Raw genomic sequence first — 24,561 nt, forward strand, 5'->3', positions numbered from 1 at the left:
CAGCCTCTCCCGGTGCACATCTGGCAGCACCCACATCCCCGCAGCCTCTCCCGGTGCACATCTGGCGGCTCCAGCAGGGGACGCCCGGAGCGGCCGGGGGCGGGCGCAGGTGCGGCTCCGTTTCCGCCTCGTCCCGCCGGGGCAGCGGCTCCGCGGAGCGGCCGCGAGTGAGGCCGGAGCTCAGGTGGGTGCGGGGGGCAGCGGCTCAGCCTAACCCGGCTGGGCTCAGCCTAACCCGGCTGGGCTCAGCCTAACCCGGCTGGCTTTAGGGCGGAGTTGGAGCTGAGTTTCCGCGCCCCGGCTGACGGGCAGCTGCGGGAAGAGCGCCGGGATTTGTGGGTTCTGGGAATGAGGAGCAGCGTTGAGGAGCCTCCGAGGGTGGCAGAGTTCCCCAAAAGGCTGCGGGGAGCGCTCCGGGAGCGATGGCCGGGACCTGGGAGCCTGCCCTGTTCCACAGGTCCCTTCCCACCCCCAGCGCTTCCGTGAGTTTTGCTGGGATTCAGGCTCCTGTGGGGAATTAAAGGTGTGGAGGGAAGCGAGCCAGAGGTGGGAGCTGAAAGCCCCGTGGTAAATTTATCAGCCACGTCCTGCTTTTGGGAGCTGGTGCGGGTTGTGAGGTGCGGGAAGCCACGTGCGGCTGGGGGAGCGCCCATTGTCGCCGATTGTCGCCGATTGTCGCGGGTTGTCTCGGGTTGTCTCCGGTTGTCCCGGGTTTTAGGAGCTCGGTCACTCCGGGATGATGGGTGTTGGATGTGCAGGTAACAGCGGCACGCTGTGCTCACCCCCGGCGTTTTTGGGGTGCTGCAGGTTGGCTCAGCTGCTCCCCAGCACCAGCTCAAGGTCCATGGCTCGCTTTCTGCCCGCAGCATCGATGTGTGATAAAAGCTTTGTTTGTGTGTTCAAAGGATGCCCTAAAAGCAGGGTTATGCCTTAGGGGTGCTGAGAAAGGCTCTCCCACCCTCCAGATGTCCTGGCAGGCCCTTTCCACAGAGAATAAGGAGCTTTTTGGCAAGGCCTGGCTGCTCAGCAGAGTTTCTGCAGTGACCACGGGCTGTTCTTTTCCTGGTTCACTGGAGGTTCCAGCCTCTTCTTCTGCACCGCATTCCTTGACAAGCGCTGGCCTGTGCTCAGCACTTCCCTGCTCTGCCCAATCCTTTCTAAGAAATGTGATGCTTCTCCAGAGCCTGGGAGGTGCCACGCACCAGCCTCAGGCCTCCCGAGCTTTTTAGCATATCAGAATAGTGAAATGAGTTTCTCTAATTGGCCATTTAGATGCTAATTTGCCTCTCTCAGGCCTATGCCAGATCAGCCTGCCCTGGAACTGGAGTCAGAAAGAGCCTGCTGTCTTCATGAATTATTCACTTTGCATAACTCACCTGCCTGGCTGCGGATCAGGAGGAAATGGGTCCAAAGTCTGATAAATAAAAATACACCTTGGCAGGTGGAACAGTGCTGCCTTTCCTCCCCTGCATCCAGGGCTGCTGGGGCACCGGGAGGCTGCTTTGCTTTGGCAAAACCTGGGTTTTTTTACAGCTCACCATATCTCAAGCAGCCACACTAACGAGTGCCTCTCGTTAATAAAGGATTGTTGGTGCTGGATTTTCCTGTAGAGCTGATTTTATCTTCCCACTCACAGGACTGGCATGCACTTCCAGGGCATTGTGTTTTAAAAACTCTTTATAAGCTGCATCTTAAAAGCACTTTGGCTTTGTGAAAAACGAGGTTCACTTATTTTTATATAGAATTTAAAAGTGTAATAAATAGCCAATTAGGAGATAAAAATAAAGTATGCAGATACAGCCAGGTGTGTCTGCATTCAGCCAAGGGAGCACACCTTACTAACAAAGGATTGTCCCTTAAAAACAGAACCCTACTACATATTCATAAATCCTCATACATGATTCAGACATTCTTCTTAAGTTTTGGATGTTTTTTGTTTAGTTTTTACCTTGCCCCCTTCCCAATGGATCAATCTTCTTGGCACCACAGGGTTTTCCCCTCTCTGATAAGGATACAATAAATCCTTCACCTGGAGGTCTTGGAGGACAAGATAATTTTAAGAATGCAGGGGGGTCTCTGACCATCTTTTCAGTCCCTGGATTATATAAACAAAAACTAGTTTGTGCTTTAATATCATGTTATACCCCAACATATATGTGTATTATACCCCTATTTCTAAATATCATTGATAACAGAAATAAACTTTATTAATACAATAAAATTTTTTAACCTTATACATAACATTCATTATATTATTTGCAAAAATCCAATAATATGATATGCATTTATAACAGCTTCTTGTTGCTGCTGCTGGGATTGGGAAGCAGCTCTGGTGGAGAGGAAACTTCTTGGTTTTGCCTTGCAAACCTCATCCTCACCCACTTCTTTACCAGCTTGGCCTTTCACCATGAGGACACCTCCCAGCTGGTGTTTAATTCGGGCTGGGCCAGCCGGGATGAGGATCTGAATGAGATTGTCCCCATTTTGCTGGTGCTGATGCTGCTTAGATGGAGCTTTCATGGGGAGGCAGACTGGGGAAAGTCTGACTGGGTCCTGAAGTTGTCCCCAGCCTTGCTGAAGCTCTGTGGTGTTTATCTGGACGCTGTTTTGGCTGCAGAGCTGCAAGTCAGCTCTGAGCACGTTGGATTCCCTGTGTTTCTTGGCTCTCCACTGCTGCTGAGGGCTCGTAAGGAACAGCAAAACTTTGTTCCTCAGCCATGCCCAGGTGTCTCTCTGCCTGAGAAAGGTGCTGGGCATCTCCTGGCTCTGCTCTGCTTGTGCTTCCTGCCTGCTTAGCCCTTATAAAATCATTTTACAGCATTTTATTGGTGCCCACAGCTGGATGTGGGTGTGAATGAGCAGCTCAGGATGGTTCATGTGTGAGAAAAACTTCTCCAAAGCCCTGATTCAGCCTCGCTCTGCCTCCCAGACCTGGCCAGACCTTCAAAGCCAACTGCGCTTCTCCTGCCACGCTCCTGCAGCCCCCAGGCTTCCTCTGCCACCCCAAAACAGCCGTGTGCTTTGAAATAACAGCTGTGAGGCTTTAAAACACGAGGGGAAGAGCGGAGCCTGGAGCAAATAACCTTTCTGCAGTGTCTGGGAGGAAAAGGGACCGGCTGCGTTAACCTTATCAATCCCCAGCACTCATTTACCCTCTGTCATGGCAACAGGAGCAAACACTCGCTCAGTTGCCGAGGTTTCCCAGGGATAATGGGGTCTGGTGAGGTTTTCCAGGGATAATGGGGCTGGCATGTGGAGCAGGCTGTGGTTACACCGATTTCTTTGAGGGAGCAGCCACTAGAAGGGAAAAAAGGCCAGCAAAAGTACAAAAAAGTACCTGGGAATCGTGAGGGAGGTGATGCCCTGGGAGCAGGAGAGGTAATTATACCAGCTTGGGAACTGGGAGCTTGGTTCTAGACAACTGGTTAATTCTGATTTTTGTAAAATGAAGGGTTTCTTTTTAAAAAAAAAAAAGTTTCCTAATTAATTTCCTATGAAAACAAATTAATCTAGACACGAGCTGAAATAACCAGGCAAATGAAAGCTGACTGGAGGCCTCCTCAGGGGCCTGTGTTGGGCTTTTTTGTCTTTGTAGGGCTCTGAGGAATTGATGCTTCATGGGCACCTGTAAGGAGCCCAGCTGCAGCAGGGCTGGTGCAGGCTGTGCTGTCATTGCATGAGGAGGTTTTTCTGCTGCCATGAGTGCCCCAGTGTCACTAAGAACCCTCAGTTTTAACTTTGGTGTAGTCAAGGTAAAGTCAAAATGTCTGAGGTGGAGCAGTGGGGAAGGGGCTGGGTGTAGTGAGCTGGAAAAACAAGCTGGTAATTTCAGGGCAGGAAAATGTTGAGGATGTTAAATACAGAGCTGCAGGCTGGGCCAGGCAGCACGATCCAGGAATCTCTGGAGGCTGGGAGGGTGCTCTGGATAAGTATTGCTGTGTTGTGCTTTGCTCCTATATTCTCCTTTAAGCATCTGCTCTTGCAGCTGGTGAGGTGGCAGGTATGAGCTGCTGTGTCTGTCTGTGCTCAGCTGTTGAGGTAAAATACATGATGCTCATGTTAATGTTCTGCTGACAAAACCTGGCTTCTTTCTCAGGAATTCTTTAAAGAGCATCGTCCAAGGGCTGCATCTGCCTGCCATTGTTCCCTTTGCTCAGGCCCCACTGGAAGGTTTCTGCCCTCCAGATTGGAGTCCTGCTCTCAGCTCAGGTTGCCAGAGTACAACTCTTATCGTGGAGACAGCAGAGGCAGAGCCACATCAGAGCTGCAGGCAGGGATGTGCTGGGTTCTGCATCCTCCAGGATGCTCCTGGCCCCACAGGGCAGTGCTCCTCCCCTGTGCTTCTGTGCCAAGGGCAGCCAGGTGGACTCAGATTTAATGAGGTTTTGTCTCACATGACTTCCTCCATCACAGGAAAGGAATGAACAGGTGGAGTGGTTTTACAGCAGGTCACAGAATATCAATAAGAGTTCCCCTTTTAATTCTGAATTCAGGTAGAAAGCAGAAGCTTGGAGTGGGAGGTTTTTCTGTACCACAGAGTGCTTGTGCTTTGCTGTCAGCCTGTGTGCAGGGCACTTGCAGGTGGGCCAGGAGCTGTGGGATTCTCTTGCTCTCTCACTGGCTGCTTCTACCCTTTGTTAGTTTGTTGAGAGGAGGGGAGGACAGGGAGGGGACAGCTCGCTGTTAATTGGAGTATTTTGGAGAGAAAATGCAAGACTGTACGAGGGGGATGTTTCACCACAGCCCACGGAAACGACTCCCCAGGCTGGTTTTGCTATCTGGGTGTTTCTGATTTCCCTGCACTTCTTGTCCTGTACTGAGATAAGAGGGAAGATGCTCCACGCCTTCCACTCCTCTGGCGTCATTCCCGTACCCATGAGAGACATTCCTGTCCCTCCAGTCCTGCTTTTCCCCCAGCACACCATGCCCTGCAGTCCCACTCCTGTTTCCTTCTCCAGGGTGTGTCCCCACCAGGCTTCTTCCAGAGGCAGAGGTGCAAAGCCAGCAGCTCCCATCAGAGGAGATGGCACATCCTGGAGCTGCCGAGAAAAAAACACTCCTGTAAATATTTCAGGGAATAATCTCTCTGAAGACTCTTTTGGGATCTGGTGGCTCTTTAGGCTGTGTTTTGTTTGCCTTCTCTCTTTGCAGATGCTGCTCAGGGAACGGTGGAGGACAGAAAGCGTATGCTGAGTAACAAGAGGCAAAAGACCATGACATTGCTTGTTTTTGTTCAGTCACGCTGAGCAAAGCTCACTGTGCTGTGAGGCTGGAGAATGCCTTTAAGCCTCTCCTGAGAAAAATGCTCAGCTCGTGTGCTCTGTTCTGACTCTCCTTCAGCTCTGCTAGAGCAGATAAAGCTCTGCTGAGGAGGGGCAGATGCTTCCAGCACAGCTTTCCACCCTGAAAGCTCAGCTGCTGGCAAAGCCAACTCCTCTGCCCTGGCTGTGCTGTGGGGCTCATCTCCAGCTCCAGATTTTATTCCAAACACCTCCCAGCCAGCACAGGCTGCTTGCCTGGAGCCCTGCATGGACACAGAGTGTGGGCTGTGCTATTCTTCAGGTGTTCATGAGTGGGAGGGAGGAATTCATGGTGCAGCTGAAGAATAATTTAATATATGCATTTGTGTGGGGGGCTACATGTGCATATAATCCTGTAACCACACATCACAGGCTTGGGAAATCTCTGGAAAATCCCAGGTCAGCCATTCTGTGTGCAATTGTAGCTTTTCTCTGTTTCTACCCCAGGCCTGAGGGTGGGAGCCTGTGTGTTCTTTTGCTGTTCACGCCTGATTGCTCCCCCGTGTGTGAGCTGGAGGATGTGTGTGGGGAAGGTGTTCTCGGTGTTCTCTCCTCGCTTGAGATTGTGAGGAAGATTAAAAGAGCAGGAGGCGTTCTGGGGCTGGATGGAAATGCAAACCCAGTGTGTGGCACTGTGAGCAGAGTGGGGAGAGCAGCTGATGCCAGGGTTCAAGGGACGGTCTCTTTCAAAAGCCATCACCTTGACTAATGCAGTAAAGGTTTAAAAAGTGATGTGTGACACTTCTGTCTGTCCTTCCTGCCTCAGCCCTGTTTCCTACAGCTTTCCCATCTCCTCCATGCCTCGCTTTGCTGAAGCCTTCACCTTTATTACACACATTTCCCCTTGCACTGAAAGAAATCTGAGTGGAATTTCCCCTCTTCCCTCCTGCCTGTTGTAAACACTGGATTTTCAGGCTCTACCCAGAAACTGGGATGGCCAGAGAGGAGGGAACTGGTTCATTGGCTGTGACTGAGGGCTGAGGTGGGGTTTGGCAGGAGGGAGCTCTCAGATCTCTGCCACAGGTTGGTGTTTCTGTGCTGGAGGATGTGTGAGCTCAGCACAGGAGGGAGAGTTTTGTTATAGATACATATTATATTGTTAGCTTTTTACAAAAATTAAAATGAAAGTTATGTGTTTAAGGTCAGAAAACTTGGTTATATTAATATAGTTCCTTCTATTTCTGTTATTGATGGAACTTCGAAATAGTGGTATAATATACATATATGTTGAGCTATGGTATAGTGTTAAAACAAAAACTATTTTTGTTTGTATAACCCAAAGACTGAAAAAGATAGTTAGAGACCCCCCTCCATTCTTGGATTATCTTGTCCAGATGAGGACAGCAGTGACCAGAGCTCTGGGGGAGGAATTTATTGCATTTCTGTTATCAGGGAACATGAAACTCGGTGGAGCCAGGAAGATTGATTTATTGGGAAGGGGGCAAGGAAAAAACTAAACAAAGAAACATCCAAAACTTAAGAAGAATGTATGAATATGCATGAGAATTTATGGATATGTAGTAGGGTTCTGTTTTTAAGGGACAATCCTTTGTTAGTAAGGTGTGCTCTCTTGGCTGAATGCAGACACACCTGGCTGTATCTGTACACTTTCCTTTATTTTTATCTCCTAATTGTCTATTTATTACACTTTTAAATTCTATATAAAAATAAGTGAACCTGATTTTTCACAGTTTGATGTGCCCAAGCTCAGTGTGAGGGGCCCAAGGCCATCAGGCTGTGCCTGGCCCAGCAGCACAGAGCTCAGTGTGGCAGCAGCAGATAGCAGGGGTGGGTTCAGCACTGCTGGGGATTGGGAAAAGTGTTTGCTTGGGAACTCCAGCACGGCTGGCAGGTGATACACCTTGCCTGCCATTGGATCTGATTTCTGCTTGCCAACCAGCATTAAACACGTTATCTCTGCCCAGCAGGTGTGGTTTCAAAGCTGGCGAGTGTCTGTGCTGGGGACAAGCATTAATACCTGGGAATTTATGCATTAGGGCTTGTGAGACACTCGCTCTGCTGGAGAGCAAATCCAGCTGCTTAAAAGCTCGGTACATCAAGTTGAGTTCAGCATCCATTGAAATATTTTGGCTGTGCCTATCCCTCGGTGCTTTCCATTCATCTGAGTTGCTGCTAGGACTCTGAACTGCTCAGCTGCAGAGTCTCTTTGGGGGATGTTTCTCCCTTGAGCTGGTTCTTGCTGCCTTTCCTGAGCGGCTCCGTGGAGTTTTCACTGAACACAAGGAATCACTGATGTGTCCATGCCGGGCACAGGAGCCACAGCTGGAGATCTGCTGCAAAAGGTGCTGTCTTAAGCATCAGAGAATGCAAACAAGCTGCTATTGTAGGCTGGAGTTATAAATATCAGGCTATTATGGAAGCAGTTTTAATGAAGGAAATGACTTGCCACTATTCATGCTGATTGTGGCGTGGGTTTTTGTTTGTTACCCCATTAAGAGGTTAAAAAAAGGCAACTGTAACTTCTTTGTGTCCTTTAGAGTGGCTTTCTCTGTCAGAACTGCAGCACTGGGGCTCTGGAGGTGGGGAGGCAGAGATTATTCTTACAGACAACGCTTTTCTCTAGTTTGAAATGAAAAATCAGGACTGACAAAGAGTGTCTGGCTTCTTTTTTTTTTTTTTTAAGAGTATACCATAAAATCTAAACTTCCAGCCTTGCCTACAAGGTACCTGAAGGTATTTATTGGCGTATATTTTATGAGGATGATGGTATGCTTTTATCACTGTCTGTGGGTGAGAGTCTGGCTGCTCCCACCGTGTGTGATGCTGGCTGATCACCTGTGTTTGCTTTGCTGCAAGAGTGGCTGCTGTTTGCTTCTTCCAGGTGTGACCCCTGACACCCCACCCCTCCCCAGGCTGGGGCCATGGCTGATATGATTTTCGGCAGCGGGACAGGCCCCTGGGTCTGCCCCAACGACCGGCAGCTGGCCCTGCGAGCCAAGTGAGTCCTCCCCACCCTCCTCCTCCTCCCCTTCCACCCTCTGCTCTGCCCTGACAGCTTTCCTGGTGTCTCTGTGGAGCTCTGGGCTCTCAGCCCCATCCTGCACCCCTGGGAGTCCATCCCACAGCCTTCCCCTGGGGGAAAGGGAGGGTTGGAGGCAGCCTCAGATCTCTGCAGCACCCTAAATAAAATTGATAGCATCCTCCAGCTGCCAGCACCCTTTTGTTTTAGGAACTTGTCATTAGTTCTCGTTTTCCCCTGAAGTTAAAATTACTGCATAACCTAAAGTCTAAAAGGATGGGGATGAGTCAAGCACTACAAGTGCATTTTTCTTGGATGCTTTCATTCCCTGGCAGCTGGGACCATGCCACCTCTGCTCTTGCAGAACCCCTGGGTTCAGCTGCTGCTGCAGAGTGTTAGGAAATAGGGGAACAGCCCATGTTTTGAGGGGGCTGCCTGGCTGGGAGCAGTGCACCCCACTGTCACTTCCCCAGCCTGCAGAAAGCCTAGCAAGACAGTGGTGCCCAAGAGTGCATTCTCCTTGCAGCCGTAAGTTTATCCAGTGACCTCCAAACCCCTCCTGAGTGGTAATTAATTAATTGAGCTGTGAAAGCTCCTGCCTGTCGCCAAGTGAGCCAAGGAGAAACATCAGCTGCTGCATGTGAGGCACAGAGGGTTTGCTGAAGTCCTCGTGTGAACCTGGGCTAGACCAAGGGAGGATGTTGCCAAATTTATATTTCTGGGCATGCCCGGGGATTTGTGTGTTTGAACAGAGCAAACATTGATCCCTAAAGTGGGATCCTGGAGGGAGGACGGTGCAGGTGATCCCTGTGTTTGGGAGTTTGCTCTTGGCATTTGTGGTGCCTGGCATCAGCACCCACCTCTGTGAGGGTGTCCCCAGGAGAGCCAGCCCCAGGGCTGCTGCTTCTCGCATGGACAAACAGGAATGGGGGGCTAAAACACAAACAGGAGCAGAAAGGGAGGTGAGAGGGCAGGGAGAGACAGCACTGCACTCACTGCTGCTGAGGGGGTGATGTGGAAATGTGGTCAGTGAGAGGAAACTCCTGCTTTAGTCATGGAACAGACTTCCCTGATGGGAGGCTGATGTGAGTCCGTGTGCCTGGGCAGCTTCGGCCTGTGGGGCAGGGCAGGGGTTTTGTGCTTTCCTTTCCCAGCTGAGTGCTGCCCTCCACCCCCTCCCACAGGCTCCAGACGGGCTGGTCGGTGCACACATTCCAGACTGAGAAGCAGAGGAAGATGCAGGCTCTGAGCCCCAAGGAACTTGAGGTCATCCTGGGAGTCATCCGCAAGGCCGAGAAGCTGGATGTGGTCGAGCAGCAGCGCATTGGGTACGGTCACGTTCCCTGTCCCCTCCCAAGGAAAGGTCAGCACACACAGGAGTGGCTCTCCCTGCTGCCTGAGCTCAGCCTCCATCACTCAGAGCATCCCTTAGGTCAGGTTTTATCCCCTCCCATGCTGTTTGTTTGGAGGCAATGACCACTGGAGAGGATGTCATGTTTTCCTCCTCTCTGAAGTCTTTTCATGCTTTCCTTGAGCCTTGGGGATTGCTGAGGCTGCAGCCCTGACACAGTCCCTGGAAAATGCAGGCAGTGCTGGGGCAGTGGCCCTGGGAGAGGCTGGGAAGATGCTGGGCTGTGCCCAGGGCTGGCTCAGGACGCTCAGGATCACTGCTGGCAGTGCAGTCAGCTTTTCCCTTGTCCACACCAGGCCCCTGGGATTTTGCCTGGGGCAGAGAATGAGTTTATGTTCTAGTTGGCTGAGCCCTCTGGATGGGGTTTGCTAGCTTGAATTATTTAATTTACAGGCATCCTTTTGCTGCTGCAGGTTCCCATTTGCTCTCAGTCCTGCTGGAGGCCTGGCCTGAGCTCTGGCTGTGATCGGCCTACACTGGCTGCCATTAAAGCCAGGTTGCTGGGCAGCCCTGCAGCATTTCCCAGCAGTGTTTGTGTTCATGAGACAGGAAACCTCAGGGACCCCCAGCCCGTGTCCAGCAGGCCCAGCTTCCTGCTGCCCTCTGCTGAGCTCGTTAGCGAGGGCTAATGAGAAGTGACAGCGATGTTTTTGTGATAAATGGGAGACCCCAGCAGCAGCCAGTGACCCTGAGGGCCCGGCTGTTCCTGTGTGGCTGCTGGTAGAGCTGCAGCAAGCGCTGCCCTTGCAGCTCCTGTGGTGAAGTATTCTCTGAAATGCCTTTTGTTGACTCCCAGGAGTTCTTTTGTGCTGGAGTCCAAGCCGAGGTTCATAAATCCGCTAATGATGGCTCAGTCTGTCTGTGCAGCCTGACCTCCCCACCACGGGCAGTGCCTCTTTCAAACAGGCCTGGCCTTGCTCTGGGAACAGGACATTAACACTAATGACAGTGGGATTCTCTAATGACAGTGGGATTCTATAATGACAGTGGGATTCACTAATGACAGTGGGATTCTCAAATGACAGTGGGATTCTCTAATGACAGTGGGATTCACGGATAGCAGGATTGCTCCGTGCTGGTGCTGATAAATGGCCTGGCTGCTGCTGTCCCCCTCTGCAGATGGAGGCCTGAAGGTTGCCAAGCAGTGATCTCACGGCAGAACAACCTTGCTCTGCATGCTCTCCACACCCTGCATCCCAATGGCTTATCCCGCCTTCCTCCCCTCTGCCCACCCTGCTGTTGCAGGATTTGTGGTGCAGATGTGCTTCCTGCCATCCAGATGGGCTGTGGGATGGAGCAGGGAGCAGTTACTGGCATTCCTGTGCCATAGCCAGACTCATTTTGGTCTGATGGCTTCAGTCTGGCTTGTTTTGGTCTTTGGTCTTCAGTTCGGCCTTCTTGCTTCTAATGGGAAGTGGGCAAGTCAGTGCCTGCACTGCTGCTTTCAGGGAGATGGGAAAATGGAGAAGGCCTAGCAGGTCTAGCTCCTATGCCCTTTCCCAGTGCTTTTGGACTTGCCCTGGTCTGAGCACTTAAAGCTTTTCCTGTGCTGTGACCTCTGCTCTGCCTCTTGCCCGCAGGCGCCTGGTGGAGAGGCTGGAGAACATGAGGAAGAACGCGATGGGGAACGGCCTCTCGCAGTGCCTGCTCTGTGGGGAGATGCTGGGGCTGCTGGGCAGCTCCTCTGTCTTCTGCCAGGACTGCAAAAAGGTGGGTTTGGTCACACATGCCTGCTCCTGGCAGCAGAGCTCTCTAGGAAATGCCATCAGGCCCCTCGGAAGCTGGAGAGCTCTGCAGGGTTAACTCATTTTATTCTCAGTGGTGCTGTCAGACCATTGAGTTTTCTGTTGCAGCCTGATGATAACAAGAGATTCCTCAGGATCCTAAAGTGCCTGAGCTGCAGTCAGTGCTGGAATGGGATGTTCCAGCCCCTCTGCATCTCCCAGCTGGGGTTTGCAGTGTGGGATGAGGGGCAGAAATGTGCAGCCATCAGAGACAACTCACAACAGAGTCTGTGAGCTTTGCTGGCACTCACTGCAGGGGCTGCCCTGAGACTTTCCAAGAGGACTCAAGTCCATCCTTAAGCTCCAAACCTGTGTAAGTTTTCCAGCCCTGAGCCTCAGGGCCTGCCTGTGTTGTGTGTGTTGACAGGGAGAGCCCCAGGGATGATTCCTGCTGCTCTTGGCTCCACAGCCGAGGGGTTAATCTGTACTGCTGTGGAGATGATGATCTCCAGGGCAACCACCTCATCCTGCCTCTGCTGGGAGGTGGTTTTCCTGCTCTTGAAGCCCACCTTCCCCTGGGGACTCATCTCTGGGAATTCCTTCATCTGGGTGAGGTGAGGGCACCTGCTGAGTGCTGGGGTGTTTCTGACTCAGAAAAACCTGCTGCTTTACCACGGACTGGTGGTTGGACCATGGGGGACAACCTTTTGTGGCACTGCTGGCCTTTGTGGGACACAGTTCTGGTGCAGAGCAGCTGCTGTGAGCTCTGCTGGAGCAATGCAGGGATTATGCAGAAGATTCCTTCTAAAAGCAGTGCCTGGGAAAGGAAACACAAATCTTGGAGCCCCTGGGTCCTAAACTGTGGGGAAAGCAGCTTTTGAGGAAGGGGTGTGGAAGGAAGCAGGAGTGGGGAGTGAAAGGTCTGGTTTGGATGGGAGCAGCTCTGAGAGCAGCATGATCTCTGTGCACTGTGAGGAATAAAGGCTTGGGTGGCAGGCAGGAGATTCTTGGCTTTTCCTGTGTTCCAGACATGTGGAATAACAGGATGTGCTCTGTTCCTGCCTCCTTCCTGTGGCAGTTCTGCTCTCACCTTGTCAGGAGCCAGCTAAGTCACGTTGCCACGGGGCTTTTTGACCAGCTTCCTGTGAACCCTGTACACGATTGAGGAGGCAGAGGCTGCTTCAGACACTTCCCAGCCCTGTCCATTTCCAGGAGTGACCCTCAGCTGGTGGGACAGTGTGAGCCTGAGGCTCTGGGAGGGCTGTGACCAGAAACCCCCAGAAAAATGCTGGGATTCTTCCCCTTCCCCTTCCCCTTCCCCTTCCCCTTCCCCTTCCCCTTCCCCTCTTTTTTCCACTTTTCCTTTCCTTCTTCTTTTTTCCTTTTTTTTTTTTTTTTTAATGTTTATTCCCTTTTTGTCTGCAGTTTGTTGGCCAGTTCAGCAGCATGCACATCCAGCTTGATTTAAGTGAGATCCTACTTTTCCAGGGTGCATTTTGCAGCTTCTTTCAGTCTGGCTGCACTTTTCAGCTCGGTGCTATCCCAAGGCAGTTCTGCCTGGGTGCCCTGGGCTTCTCCCCTTCTGCTTTTTAATGTTGTGGAGGAACAGCCAACCCTTCTGCAGAGCACAGAGTGAACTGCTTGTTCCCTCTTGTCCAGGGATATCCATCACTCATGAAGTGCTGTGTGCATGAAGCAATTTGTCAGGGAATTATGGATTTTTAAAGTTCACGTTTTTCTGGCGGGCACTGCTCCGTTCTGGTGTCATTGCAGCACATTTAATTCAATAACAGGAATTGTAATGATGCACCCAAAACGCAGCAAAGAATTTACCTTCAGCAAGTCCCTCCTGCTGAACAGAGCTGCTGCATTTCTGATGGGTTTTCTAAGTGCCACTTCCTGCTTTATAAAGAATGCTTTTGGTATTAGTTTTTGTTATCTGGGAAATCAAGGCATTGTGGCAAGGCAAAGGTGGGTGCAAAGCCAGATGTGTTAACAATAGCAGGAGAGAGACAAAGCCCAATGTGCCATTTACCATGCAGAGGGGATTGATATCAAAAATATAATAATATTTATTATATTTTATTATTATTATATTGATATATAAATATATAATTATAATAGTATTAATATCATATAATAGTATAATTTATTATAATATTGATATATAATATATATATTATATTGATATTAAAAAAGGTGAAGGATGAGTGGGAGAGGAAAGCATTTTGTCTTGTGTTTAATGAGAAATGGGGCTGCATTTAATGCCATTGATTTTTATCTTCTTCCAAGGAGTTGGGAGTGATGCTTAATTTTCCAGCTACTCTGCAGAGAAGGGGAGGAGGAAAACACCGTTTTAGTATTGGGATTTTTCAGAATTCATGGGAGTCAAATCGTTTGGGAACTTCCACTAGAGGGAGCGTTTGAATGTGTGTTTGAATGTGGGGATTGGGATCTTGGAGGGTATTTCAGGCTGAGCTGCTCCCTCGGGTTTTGGGTTGGTGGTGGGAGAGTTTGGGGTCCTTTAGGTGGTGTCTGTAATTAAATTTGTGCATCCCCCTTGCCTTGGGGAGCACCATGTTGAGGGCTGGTGTGCCAGACCCAACAGGTTGTTCATTATTTCTCTGGGAGGATGAGGATGAGGGCAGGAATAGTGGGATGGAGACAGGAGCAGCCTGGTGTGGGGGATGTGTAAATCTGGGGACATCCTAACCTCATGTATATCTCAGCAAGCTTCTGCTCTCCTCTTTTGTCTGGCTTTTCCCTCTGTGAGGATCAAAGGATTCATCCAATTTCTCATTCAAGCTGCACACCAGGGCTGATAGGCATCAGCTTCATTATGTAATATTGGGTGATTTGGGTTGTAAATGGCTTGGAACGTCAGCAGAGACTTGAAAGTTCCCTTGTGCAGCAAAAAGGGCTGTGCAGGACCATCAGCCACTCAAGGAATGTGTGTAACCATGGCCATGCCCACTTGCTGAACAGCCACAGATCAAGGAGATGGAGGGGAAAATGTGGGATTTAACATTTAACACTTGTGTGTGAAAGGAGGAAGGAGAACATTTCCAGTCTTGCACTTGTGCCTGGTTACAGCTGCTTTCCACACCACAGAAATTGGGGGTAAGGATTTAGGGGAATAAAAAAGCCACTCTGGAAATACACCTATGGGTGATGGGGTTTGATTTGCCCTGTCCAGTTCTCTCCTCACCTTGGAGCTGAGGACTCTGCTGTGGATTTGCCTTTGTCTCATGTCCTTATAGACCTGAAACATCTTCCTGCAGTCACTGGTTCTCCAGGAAAAACAGGAAAATGGTGCCATTTTATTTTTTAGGTTTTTAAGGAGAACAAAACAGAGCTGTTGCTTCCCAACCTTCTCTCCCCTAAGGGCTGTGGGGAGCTGCTAACACCACCTCTTTTGCTTTTTCTCTTTTTCTCTCTCCTTGTTTCAGAAAGTCTGCACCAAGTGTGGGATAGAAACTGTTGGAGCCCAGAAACGTCCTCTGTGGTTGTGCAAGATCTGCAGTGAGCAGAGAGAGGTAAAACACAGCTGTGGGGAGATGGGGCTCAGCAGTGTCCACCTGCCCACCCCAAACCTGTGCAGAGCATGTGAGGGCTCTTCCCTGTGCCTTGGAAGGCAGCAAATGGGATTTAGGAAGCTCCAACACACCCAGTGGTGACAACTTTGTTTTATTGAGGGAGTGAAGGAGAAAAACCACACCTGGAGCCTGGATTTGTGGGATTTTTCTAGCTCTGGCCATAACAGGATTGTTCCCTTACACCCTTTCCCTCCTCACTCTGTGGCAAATAAACTTGGCTGTTTTTTTAATACAGCTTGAGAGATGTAGAGCATAACTGCAATATTTGTCCCACTAAAAATAACTAGGATTGCGGCCTTTAAATCTGTTTTGCTCCCTGCCTGCAAAATCCCATAACTTTCCAGTGTGTGAGACTTCTAATGCAGGTCTCTCAATTTTTATATCCTTCATCCTTGACTTTACACTGCAAAAGAAAAAAAAAGTAATGGGCTGCCTCAGTGTTTGTCTGCCAGCCAGCATCCACCAACATCAGGACTCGCTGCTCTGTGCTGAAGTGAAGTCTGTGAATTTGTTCTGTGCTTACAGATGGATTTTCACTTGTTCCCATCAATTTATCTTGGGCTTTGGCTTGAGCATCAATCCAGTCCAGCCATTTCTGACCAGAGCACCCAACTGTATAACCTGGGTGCTCTGCTAAATCAATTTTTGAAGTGCAATGAGAGTGTTTGTGCAGGTGTTGGAGGTGCTGATTTATTTATTTCTTTTTTAATTAGTTGTGTAAACTTTGCATTGCTTAGGTTTTACATTGGAGGGATTTTTGTGTGTGGGAGCACCCACAAAGTCCATGTTCAGGTAAAATGAGGGATGCTGTTGGTCTTTAAATTATCAGCAGCAGTGTGGGTAGGGCAGGAAGAGAGCATTCCAGCTCCCTGGATTTTGATAACAGTTTGATACACTGAATCATCCAGATGTTTTGAATTCCAGATAGAGATCCCAAAATAGAGAGCGAGGCAGGTGCAGATATTCTCTGTGCTCTGCGGGGAAATGCAGGGACTAAAATTTCCTTTATTTCTTTTATTCTATTGGGTTTTTTTAATATCTCTGTACCACTGTGGGTTTTTTTCCTATTTCTTAAAAAATAATAAGTAACCTGGTCACTGGACAGAGAATATTAATGTGTCCAGCAGGTGTTATGTATGGCTGGAGGGTGAGGGTATGATAACTATCAGCACTCACTCTGTGAGTCCTGAGGTACAGCCAAAGTGCATCCCTGATGGAAATGGATGGACCTTTCCTTCTTAGACTAAATTATAGCCTCAGCTTGCCTCTCAATCCTTAACTTCTGCTTTATTTTTCAATTCCCTTTGAGGTGGGTTCAAATCTGTCTCCTTTCTTATTTATGCTGCTGCGGGTGCCCTGATCAGGAGAAGGTTGGAAAGGTCACAGTGTGGGCTCACAGACATTAAATCATACATCCCCTCTGTCTTCCCACATGCCCTGCCTTTATTTTGGGGGGATTTGGGAACTGAGAATTAGCAGGGCATGTCAGCCAGGGCAAGGAAGTTGAAGCAAATCAGAATAAACGTGGCCCCACCAGGACCTCAGGATGGTGGGGTTGGACATTGCCATGCACCAGCTAACATCTGCAGCGTGTGGCATTGTGCTCCTGCTTCCATCCCTCCCTTTCCCATGTTATTATTTATCCCTACAAGCTGGAATTCAGCCAGCATAGGTTCAGTGACACGTGGTACCCATCTCCCCCTTTTGGTGCTGGCCTAGGTTGTGATTAAATAATCAGCCAGCCTGGGTCAAAACAAACACCAAAGCAACAAGCTGTGCCTTACACGGGTTCTCCAGACAGAGTGGAGTGCTTGGTGCCCGCAGATCCCTCTGGGAATCCCAGCCTCAGCCACTCTGCTGCTTGCTGTTTCCTTGAAAACCTGCTCTGGGAGGCTGTGCTGCATAGCGATGAGGAACGAGTTGCTCTGACACCGGCTTATTTCTGGAGAGTGGAGGCGATGAATGGGCTCTGCCTGCTGTTTCCCAGGATTCTGCCTGCATCCCAGGCATCCCAAACACAGCGGCGTGCTCGGCAGCAGGGGATGTGCAGGGTGAGGGTCTGTGTGTGCTGGCAGAGCCTGGATGTTCCTGCTGGCAAAGGGAAACACCCCCAGGGACCCACAGGCACCCCCAGTGCATCCTGAAATAAAACAGAGCTCACCTGCAGCACTCCAGAGGCATTTGTCCCAGCTGTTCCCAGAGGGAGCTGTGGAAAAGCCTCCTTTGTTCTTCCAGGATTCCGTGGGTGTTTTCCTTTGCAATGATGTGTTTGCATGGCAGTGGAACTGAGGATGATGTGGATTGTGGTTTGGTGTTCCTGCAAGCAAGGGCAGAAGCAAATTCAGCCACGCTCACATTTGCTTTTGAGGTCAAGAATCTCCCTCTCTCCCTCTCTCCTTCCCTCCTTCCCTGCTCCTTGTGCCTTTCTTGGCTTTGATCTTGCTTCACCTTTGTGCAGACAGAGTGAGGATGCCCCTGGCTGATGCCCCTGGCTCAGTCCTGCTCCTGCATGGATCCAGTGGGGAGCTCAGGGATGCTGACCCCTGACTGCAGCCAGCGCTGCCTCTGGGTTTGCAGAGAAACTCCCCGGGGAAAGAGGTTCTGGGGCAGAAAGGGAGCAGCTCCTGCAGTGCCAAGGGCTGGTTGCAGCAGCTGTCAGAGCAGCAGAACCTGCCTGGCAGCAGAGCTGGTGGCTAAAAACACAGCTGGAACGACTCCCTGCTGCCAGGCCAGTTCGAGCAGCAGTGCCCATGCTGAATTAGCTGTGCCTGGCCAAAACCTGCCTGTCACCTCCTCACCTGAAGGGGAAAAGGGACCTGCTGGGTTTTGTCAAATCCCTGCCCAGCCCTTTAGGTCTCTGCACAGCCTTATTTTGACTGATAGCACCAGATTCTGCAGAGCACCTTCCTGAATTTCCCCTTTATATATGTTTTTTATATATATATATCCATAATTAGCGATGCTATCATTGTAATTAAAATCCTCTTGGAAGCATTTGTGCACATTTACATTTGAATTGGCACATCCAGAATTGTAGGGATAATGAAAGCAGTTTCCCTGGGGTGGGGAGAGACAGTTGTTTTTTTTTTAAACTCCCTCAAATATGAAAGAGAGTGTCAGCTACCAGGGACCTGTTAAAAGTTTTAATTTTCCCCCTCTGCTTCACTTTCCTTTTCATTCCTTCTCCTTCATTACACAGCATTTTCAAGGCTGGCTGCATTTCTCAGTTTATCACAATAAACCACACAAAGATTTTTATGCTAGAAGAGTGGGGTCGTCTCCTCCCCTTTTGCCCCCGGTGCTTCCCTTTTCACATATCCACTCCTACCACTTGGAACACTGTAAAGCAACACAACTTGGGGTTTTTCCTGCCTGGCATGACGATTTCCTGGCAAAACACCCCAGGGATGGAGAGGGGTGTTTATTTTGAGTGACTCTGGATTGAATCGGAGTGATGTGCACCTGTTTGCAATTGAAAGAACTCATCAATAGCCTCTGCCATATTATTTTGGGGGTGGCAGCGAGTAGTTAGACTCAAAATAGTGTCCTCTAGAATAGAGCCATGGGTGGAAAAAAAAAGAGGGCTGATTGAAAGGGGGATGATAAATAGTTGAAGGCTGGCAGCCACCGCAGCTTGAGAAACGTCGGGGTCAGGGGGGAGAGAGATTTTGCTATTCCGGAAACAAAGCTCCGAATGGTAATTTCACTGCCTTTTAATTTCCTTCATCCTCAAGTGCCGAATGTGGGAGTTGACAACAGATTGCTGTAAATAATGTAATTGGAAATCTCTGTGTTATGGAAAGGCAGATGAATGCAAATAACGAGGGTGAGGAGCGCTCGCTCTCTCCGCGCTGCCAGCGGCGTTTGCGGGGTGCCAGGGCTGCAGAGCTGGGACAAAGTGGCTGTGTGGGAATGTGCTGCAAGCAAGGGATGCCAGCGAGGTCCTCCTGGGGTGGCTGCATCTGCAGGTGTCTTTTTCTTCACTGTAGCCTACAGGGAGCTGCTTTACCTTTTGGTATTGCTGGTGTCAGCACAGGAGGCTAAAAGGGGTGGCTTTCCTCTCACCAAGCCCAGATTGCTCTGAAGGAAAGGGCTGAGGGATGGGAACAGCTCCTGCATGGCACAAGCAGGAGGTGGCAGAGCAAAATGTGGCTTTGCAGCAAAGATCTTTCCTAAGCATCTCTGTTTAAGGGATGTTTGGTGAGGAGGACCCTGGGGAGGCTGGGAGTCTTTGTTATGCTTCCCTCAGTTGTGATCCACGTCTTTATCAGCAAGGCCTCATGTTTTCCCTTTCAGGAGCTTGTTTTAGCACTTGTACACTCAGGGAAGTTTGAGCAGCAGCGTGAGTCTCACCAGGGCCCAGTGATTCTCTGTTAGGTCCCATTTCCAGGCTCGATAAAATCCCCATCTGCTTCTGCATGTGTCACTCCATAGCTGCAATGATGGCTTGATGCAACTTTAATGGGAATATTAGCAGGGTTAGAAAAGGCATTTATCTGTCATGGCCACGGCTGTCCCTCTCCCTGGTGACATTCCAGCTCCTACCCAAGCTCAGACTGCCGTGGGGAACAAATTTCACCTTAATGTGAACTGGTGGGAGTAACATCCTCCCTTCCTGTAAACTCCTGCTAATAAACAGGAATCTCATTCTCCAGGTTCTGCTACAGATGTATTAATTTAAAATCAAGCAAAAGCTTTGCTGTCAGGCCACTGTGGCCATCAATCAAATGCCATCAATAGCAGTCAGCAGCATCGACCAGTTTTGATCCAAGGATGCTCCAACTGCCCCAGAGCAGGATGTGATCCATGGTCCTTTGGGATGGGCTGTGCTGCAGACCTGGAGGGGCAGAGGGACTGAATCCATCCAGGGGAGAGCATCTTGCTGCAGCTGTTTTAGAGCTGATTTCAAAACAATTTCACTGCTGCCATAATAGGACCAAACTCTATTAGAAGCACCAATTTAAAGGGAATATATATGCAGAGAATCCGTTTTATAGTAGTATTACCACATCAGAGCTGGGTGTGTTATGTCATTAACTCTTTCTGTAACGACTTGCTTTGGGGTAGTGAGAAACCTGGGGGTGCCCAGCCTTTGTTCCAGCCATCCATGCTGTGTCTGATTGGTTTTATGGTGTGTCTAAATTGGAGCTCGCCTGAAGATAATAGGTCTCTCCAGTGCTTCAAATTAAATTACAGATGTTGCAAGGTCTGTTCAGAGAGTGGCTGTACCAGAGGGCTGTTTCCTCCCCAGCAGTTCATCCAGGGAAGGTGTGTGTGCACCAGAACCCCAGTGTGTGTCAGGGATGGGCAGTTTCCAGCCCTGTCCCTGCTCTCCTGCTGATCCCTGTGGGTGCAGCTGCTCCCAAAACCTCCAGCCTTCCTCAGGGAGACCTGGGCTTGGCCAGCCTGCAGCTCCTGCATGGGCCATGTGTGCCTGAGCTGCAGAGGGGCTGAGCTCTGTGCAGAGGTGTCTGTCCCACACTTCAAAAATCTGCTGCATTTCAAAAATCTGATCCCAGTTCTCAGAGAGCAGAGCCTGTTCCTGCAGGGTCCCTGTGCTGCACTGCCATGTGCTGTGCTGTGCCCACTGCTGTGCAGTCCCCACGTGGCAGCAGAAGGGACAGAAGGAGCTGTGTCAGCCTGTGCCTTGGCTGCCTGGGTCACTCTGGCTCCTGGCACAGCGGAGAAGGAGCTGCTGAGATGTCCTGCCTGCCAAAACCCCCTCTGCAGAAGAACAACTTGCTGTCTTGGGAAATTGGCTTCCCAGCTTTATTGCCTGGGTGGCAGACTCAGCCTCCTGCTGGGTGGTGCACGTTGTGGAGCTGTAGGATGCTCTCACCTCCTGCTTTGCTGATCCTGCTGCGATGCACGAGCCTCCCCCTTGCACATGTGCTGGGTCACAGCAGTGCTCTGCTTTCTTCTGCTGAGTGCTCTTTTGTTTAAAAAAACCACATTACCAGGTCCCCCTCTGAATTCAGATCACCTGCACTTGGCTTTCAGGACCTCAGACACAGAGATCTGAGCTCTCTCTGTTGGTGGCTCTGGGCTGGGAACCAGAGGTTCCAGCCCAATGGTGCTGCTGGTGTCCTGCTTTTGGAGAGCAGCTCCTGAATGTCAGGGGTTGTTGCTGCCCTCTGCTTTGATTAAACTCTAAAGGCAAATTGCAAATGTATTGCTGCAATTAGGGATATCTGCATCTGCACCCACTGCCATCATGATGAAACTGTGTGAAAAATGCTTTGGGACCTTGGAGTGGAAACACTGATGGTCTCCTCCACTCTGAGCAGAAGCACAAGAAGTAAAAAATTATATTTTTACTATATTAACTTATTTTTGCCCGGTGTCTTTAGCTCATTATCAGGCTGCTGGAAGGCACACAAGAATTAGGTTTGTAAGAGGCCATTTCTCCTTGTCTGGGCTGCCACCACTCTCCCTTCCCCTGGCTTACAGCAGGCTTTATATTAAATATACTTAATAGAGTGCCTTCATCATAAGCTGCATTAAAGCTAAATTGGAGAGGAGAGGCTGTTCTTACAGCAGATATTACAGTTTAGTGCTCGAGGTCCATTTCCTGCTGCAGGTTCTGCTTATTTGAGCGTTCTTCTTCTGGGGTTTTCAAGCTCGTTACATGATCTGGCTTGGCCTGAATTGCTCTGTGAGATGAGCACTGAGGCAGCACTTCTGCCATCACCTTCTGCTCCTCCTTCAATCTGTACCTGCTGCTTCTTCACAGCTGGGATTTTTTAGTTGTGGAAGGAGGACAGAGATGAATCTGAGCTGACAAGAACTCGGGAGGAATTTGGGATGGGAGGGAGCGGCAGGGCCGAGCTTGGCGGGGAGCTCATTTTGCAGCGCCTGTGCTCTCTTGCTGTAAAAACCCAGCTGAAGGTGTCCTGGCTGTGTCTCTGGCAGGTCTGGAAGAGGTCTGGAGCGTGGTTCTACAAAGGGCTGCCCAAGTACATCGTGCCTTTGAAGAGCAGCAGCAGCAGCAAGCCCCTGGAGCTGCAGCCCCAGCCCTGGCAGGGCGAGGCGGCCGTGCCGGAGCCGGAGAGCGTCGGGAGCAGCCGCTCCTTCACCTGGGCCAGGGGAAGAGGTTGGTTGTCCCACCCAGGAACCAGGTGGGAGAAGGACCTGGCTTCTCCCATTGCTGGCAGGATTCCAACAATCAGGGGAAGTTCTCTGTTAGAGGTGTTACCCCACAAGGTGTGGTGTGTTCCTCATGCGGAGGTTGGAGGTTTACGGTGGTTTTGTGAGGATTCACTGATATTTCAGTGCACATTGGTGGCCCAGATTAGTCCCAGTCCTCCTGGACTGCCCATCCTTCAGTCCCTGCTTTCCTCCATTGCTTGCAGACCTCACCCCCACTTTTTCTGGGATGAGCATGGAGCAGACACTTGCCTGCAGTCACAGCCTGAAGAGCTGTTCCTGCTGGACTCCAGGGATTGTGCCACTGATGGACATCACTGTGAAGCCAAGGCTGGCCCGAGGCTGGTCTCACTCCCTCCCTCTTTGGGGCTACTGATCCTTACTTCTGCTGCTCTCATGTCACTGTGAGCTGAGTTAGAAAGTGCTCTGCCAGCATGTGAGCGCTGCAGAATCAGAGCCACTGCCAGTCTGCTTGGATTTCCTTTCCCTCTGTGTGGGTTAGCAGAACTGTCTGGCCTCTTCCCTTCTGCTTTTTACTGTTAGATCCCCTCAGCTGGAGAAGACCTCTTGAATGAACCACTTGCATGCACTCTTCCATTTACCAGATGTGCAGGGGGAAATCATCTTTTAATAAAGAAACCTCAGGAGACTTGGGTTTACAAACCTTCTCTTCAGGGCCCAGCTAAGAAAGCACTCCCAGCCCTACTCTAACTTTCGTAATTAAAGACAAATTAGATCAACAATAGATGGTTGTGTTTCCCTCCAGGAGATGCTTGGAAGGAGTTGTCTTAGCAGAGGGACTGATTGATGAGGTTGTTTTTTGTTCACATGATAGAGAAAACATTAAGAGTTGGAGCTGTTGAGGCCAGACCTGGCCTGCTGCTTAGTTCAGCTTTTCAGCTGAGTTCTCTTTTTTGGAGAAGGCTTCCCCATAAATACAGGCAGGAGCAGCAAAGGAGCAGGGGGAGGACAGCAAAGTGACCTTTGGTAAGCTTTGATGTGGGTGGTGAGCTGCCTTTGTCCCTGCCCTCTGATGTTTGTCAGGCTGCTGTTTTATGGGTTGGGTAATATGAATTTATGGCTTTATTTTCCGGTGCTTTCTTTCCCTGTTGCCCTTCTCTGTGAGGCTGCCTGTCCTCTGGACAGCTTTCAGTGGGCACTGAGGGCTGTAATTCATCTCTGGAGCTGGGAGCTTGTGCATCTCCCCCCTCCTTTTACCTCTTTTGAAGGTGCCAGTGCTGGGACTCCTGCTGTTTGTCTTCCCCCAGCTCTGCCATGTGCAGGGCAGGCTCTTTCCCCTGTGGAGATGATATTGCCACTGTGAATCTGCAGCTGGAGCTGGGCTGAGCTCTCCAAGGCAGCCTGGTTCCCCCTGCCTGGCTGGTACCATTTGTCAGCTCACACCTTGTACATCCTCACGCAGACACGTCCTTGCAGCTCCGAGCAGAGCGCCGGTGGATGTTCCTGGGAATGAGCTCTGGCACTGAACATGCCTGCCTCTGACAGGCTGCTCTCCATGGGCTTTTCCAGCCCTCTCCAGCCCCTCTGCTCAGCTCTGATGTGCTTGTGAAAAAATGAGGTTCACATATTTTTTTATAGAATTTAAAGTGTAATAAAAAGACAATTAGGAGATAAAAATAAAGGAAAGTATACAGATACAGCCAGGTGTGTCTGCATTCAGCCCAGAGAGCACACCTTACTAACAAAGGATTGTCCCTTAAAAACAGAACCCTACTACATATCCATAAATTCTCATGCATATTCAGACATTCTTCTTAGGATTTTTGATGCTCCTCTGTTTAGTTTTTTCCTTGCCCCCTTCCCAATAAATCAATCTTCCTGGCTCCACCGAGTTTCACGTTCCCTGATAACAGAAATGCAATAAATTCCTCCCCCAGAGCTCTGGTCACTGCTGTCCTCATCTGGACAAGATAATCCAAGAATGGAGGGCGGTCTCTAACTATCTTTTTCAGTCTTTGGGTTATACAAACAAAAGTAGTTTTTGTTTTAACACTATGCCATAGCTCAACATATATGTATATTATACCACTATTTCTAACAAAATAACAGAAATAGAAGGAACTATATTAATATAACAAAGATTTCTGACCTTATACATATAACATTCATTTTAATATTTGCAAAAAGCCAACAATATAATATGTATCTATAACATGCTGAAGGAGCCATCTCTGAGCTCTTTGGGGATTCAAGTCAGGTGTGGCCAGCACAGTCCCTGGGCATCCTCCACACCAGGAGCTGAGATGGGACAAACCTTGAATTTCCCTTTTTCCCCCTCAAAAGCAGAGGATCAGTGTCAGAACCTGGGCATTTGCTCCCACTGCAGGAGGGTGGAAGGCAGCAGGACCAAAGGAAGGTGGGAATGTGGCTCAAGGAGGAAAAG

At 49.9% G+C, this 24,561-nt stretch overlaps 1 protein-coding gene across 4 annotated transcripts in view; it reads left to right on the top strand.

The window, feature by feature from the left end:
- Nucleotides 1-46: 46 nt before the first annotated feature.
- Nucleotides 47-24,561, top strand: part of RPH3AL (rabphilin 3A like (without C2 domains)) — a 37,068-nt gene continuing 12,553 nt past the window's right edge. Inside the window, exons 1-6 of one of the 4 annotated variants that reach the window (XM_019008649.2) lie at nucleotides 52-184; nucleotides 8,143-8,259; nucleotides 9,465-9,608; nucleotides 11,272-11,401; nucleotides 14,865-14,951; nucleotides 21,924-22,104. In XM_019008649.2, the coding sequence (XP_018864194.1) occupies nucleotides 8,183-8,259; nucleotides 9,465-9,608; nucleotides 11,272-11,401; nucleotides 14,865-14,951; nucleotides 21,924-22,104 (619 nt within the window). In that variant the 5' untranslated portion in view covers nucleotides 52-184; nucleotides 8,143-8,182. Of the gene's footprint in view, nucleotides 185-231; nucleotides 483-8,142; nucleotides 8,260-9,464; nucleotides 9,609-11,271; nucleotides 11,402-14,864; nucleotides 14,952-21,923; nucleotides 22,105-24,561 lie in introns of those variants that run through there. The other 3 variants (XM_015646739.3, XM_015646742.3, XM_015646745.3) reach the window with 3 other exon arrangements.

Source organism: Parus major, chromosome 19, assembly GCF_001522545.3.
Source record: "Parus major isolate Abel chromosome 19, Parus_major1.1, whole genome shotgun sequence".
NCBI classification, from domain to species: Eukaryota; Metazoa; Chordata; class Aves; order Passeriformes; family Paridae; genus Parus; species Parus major.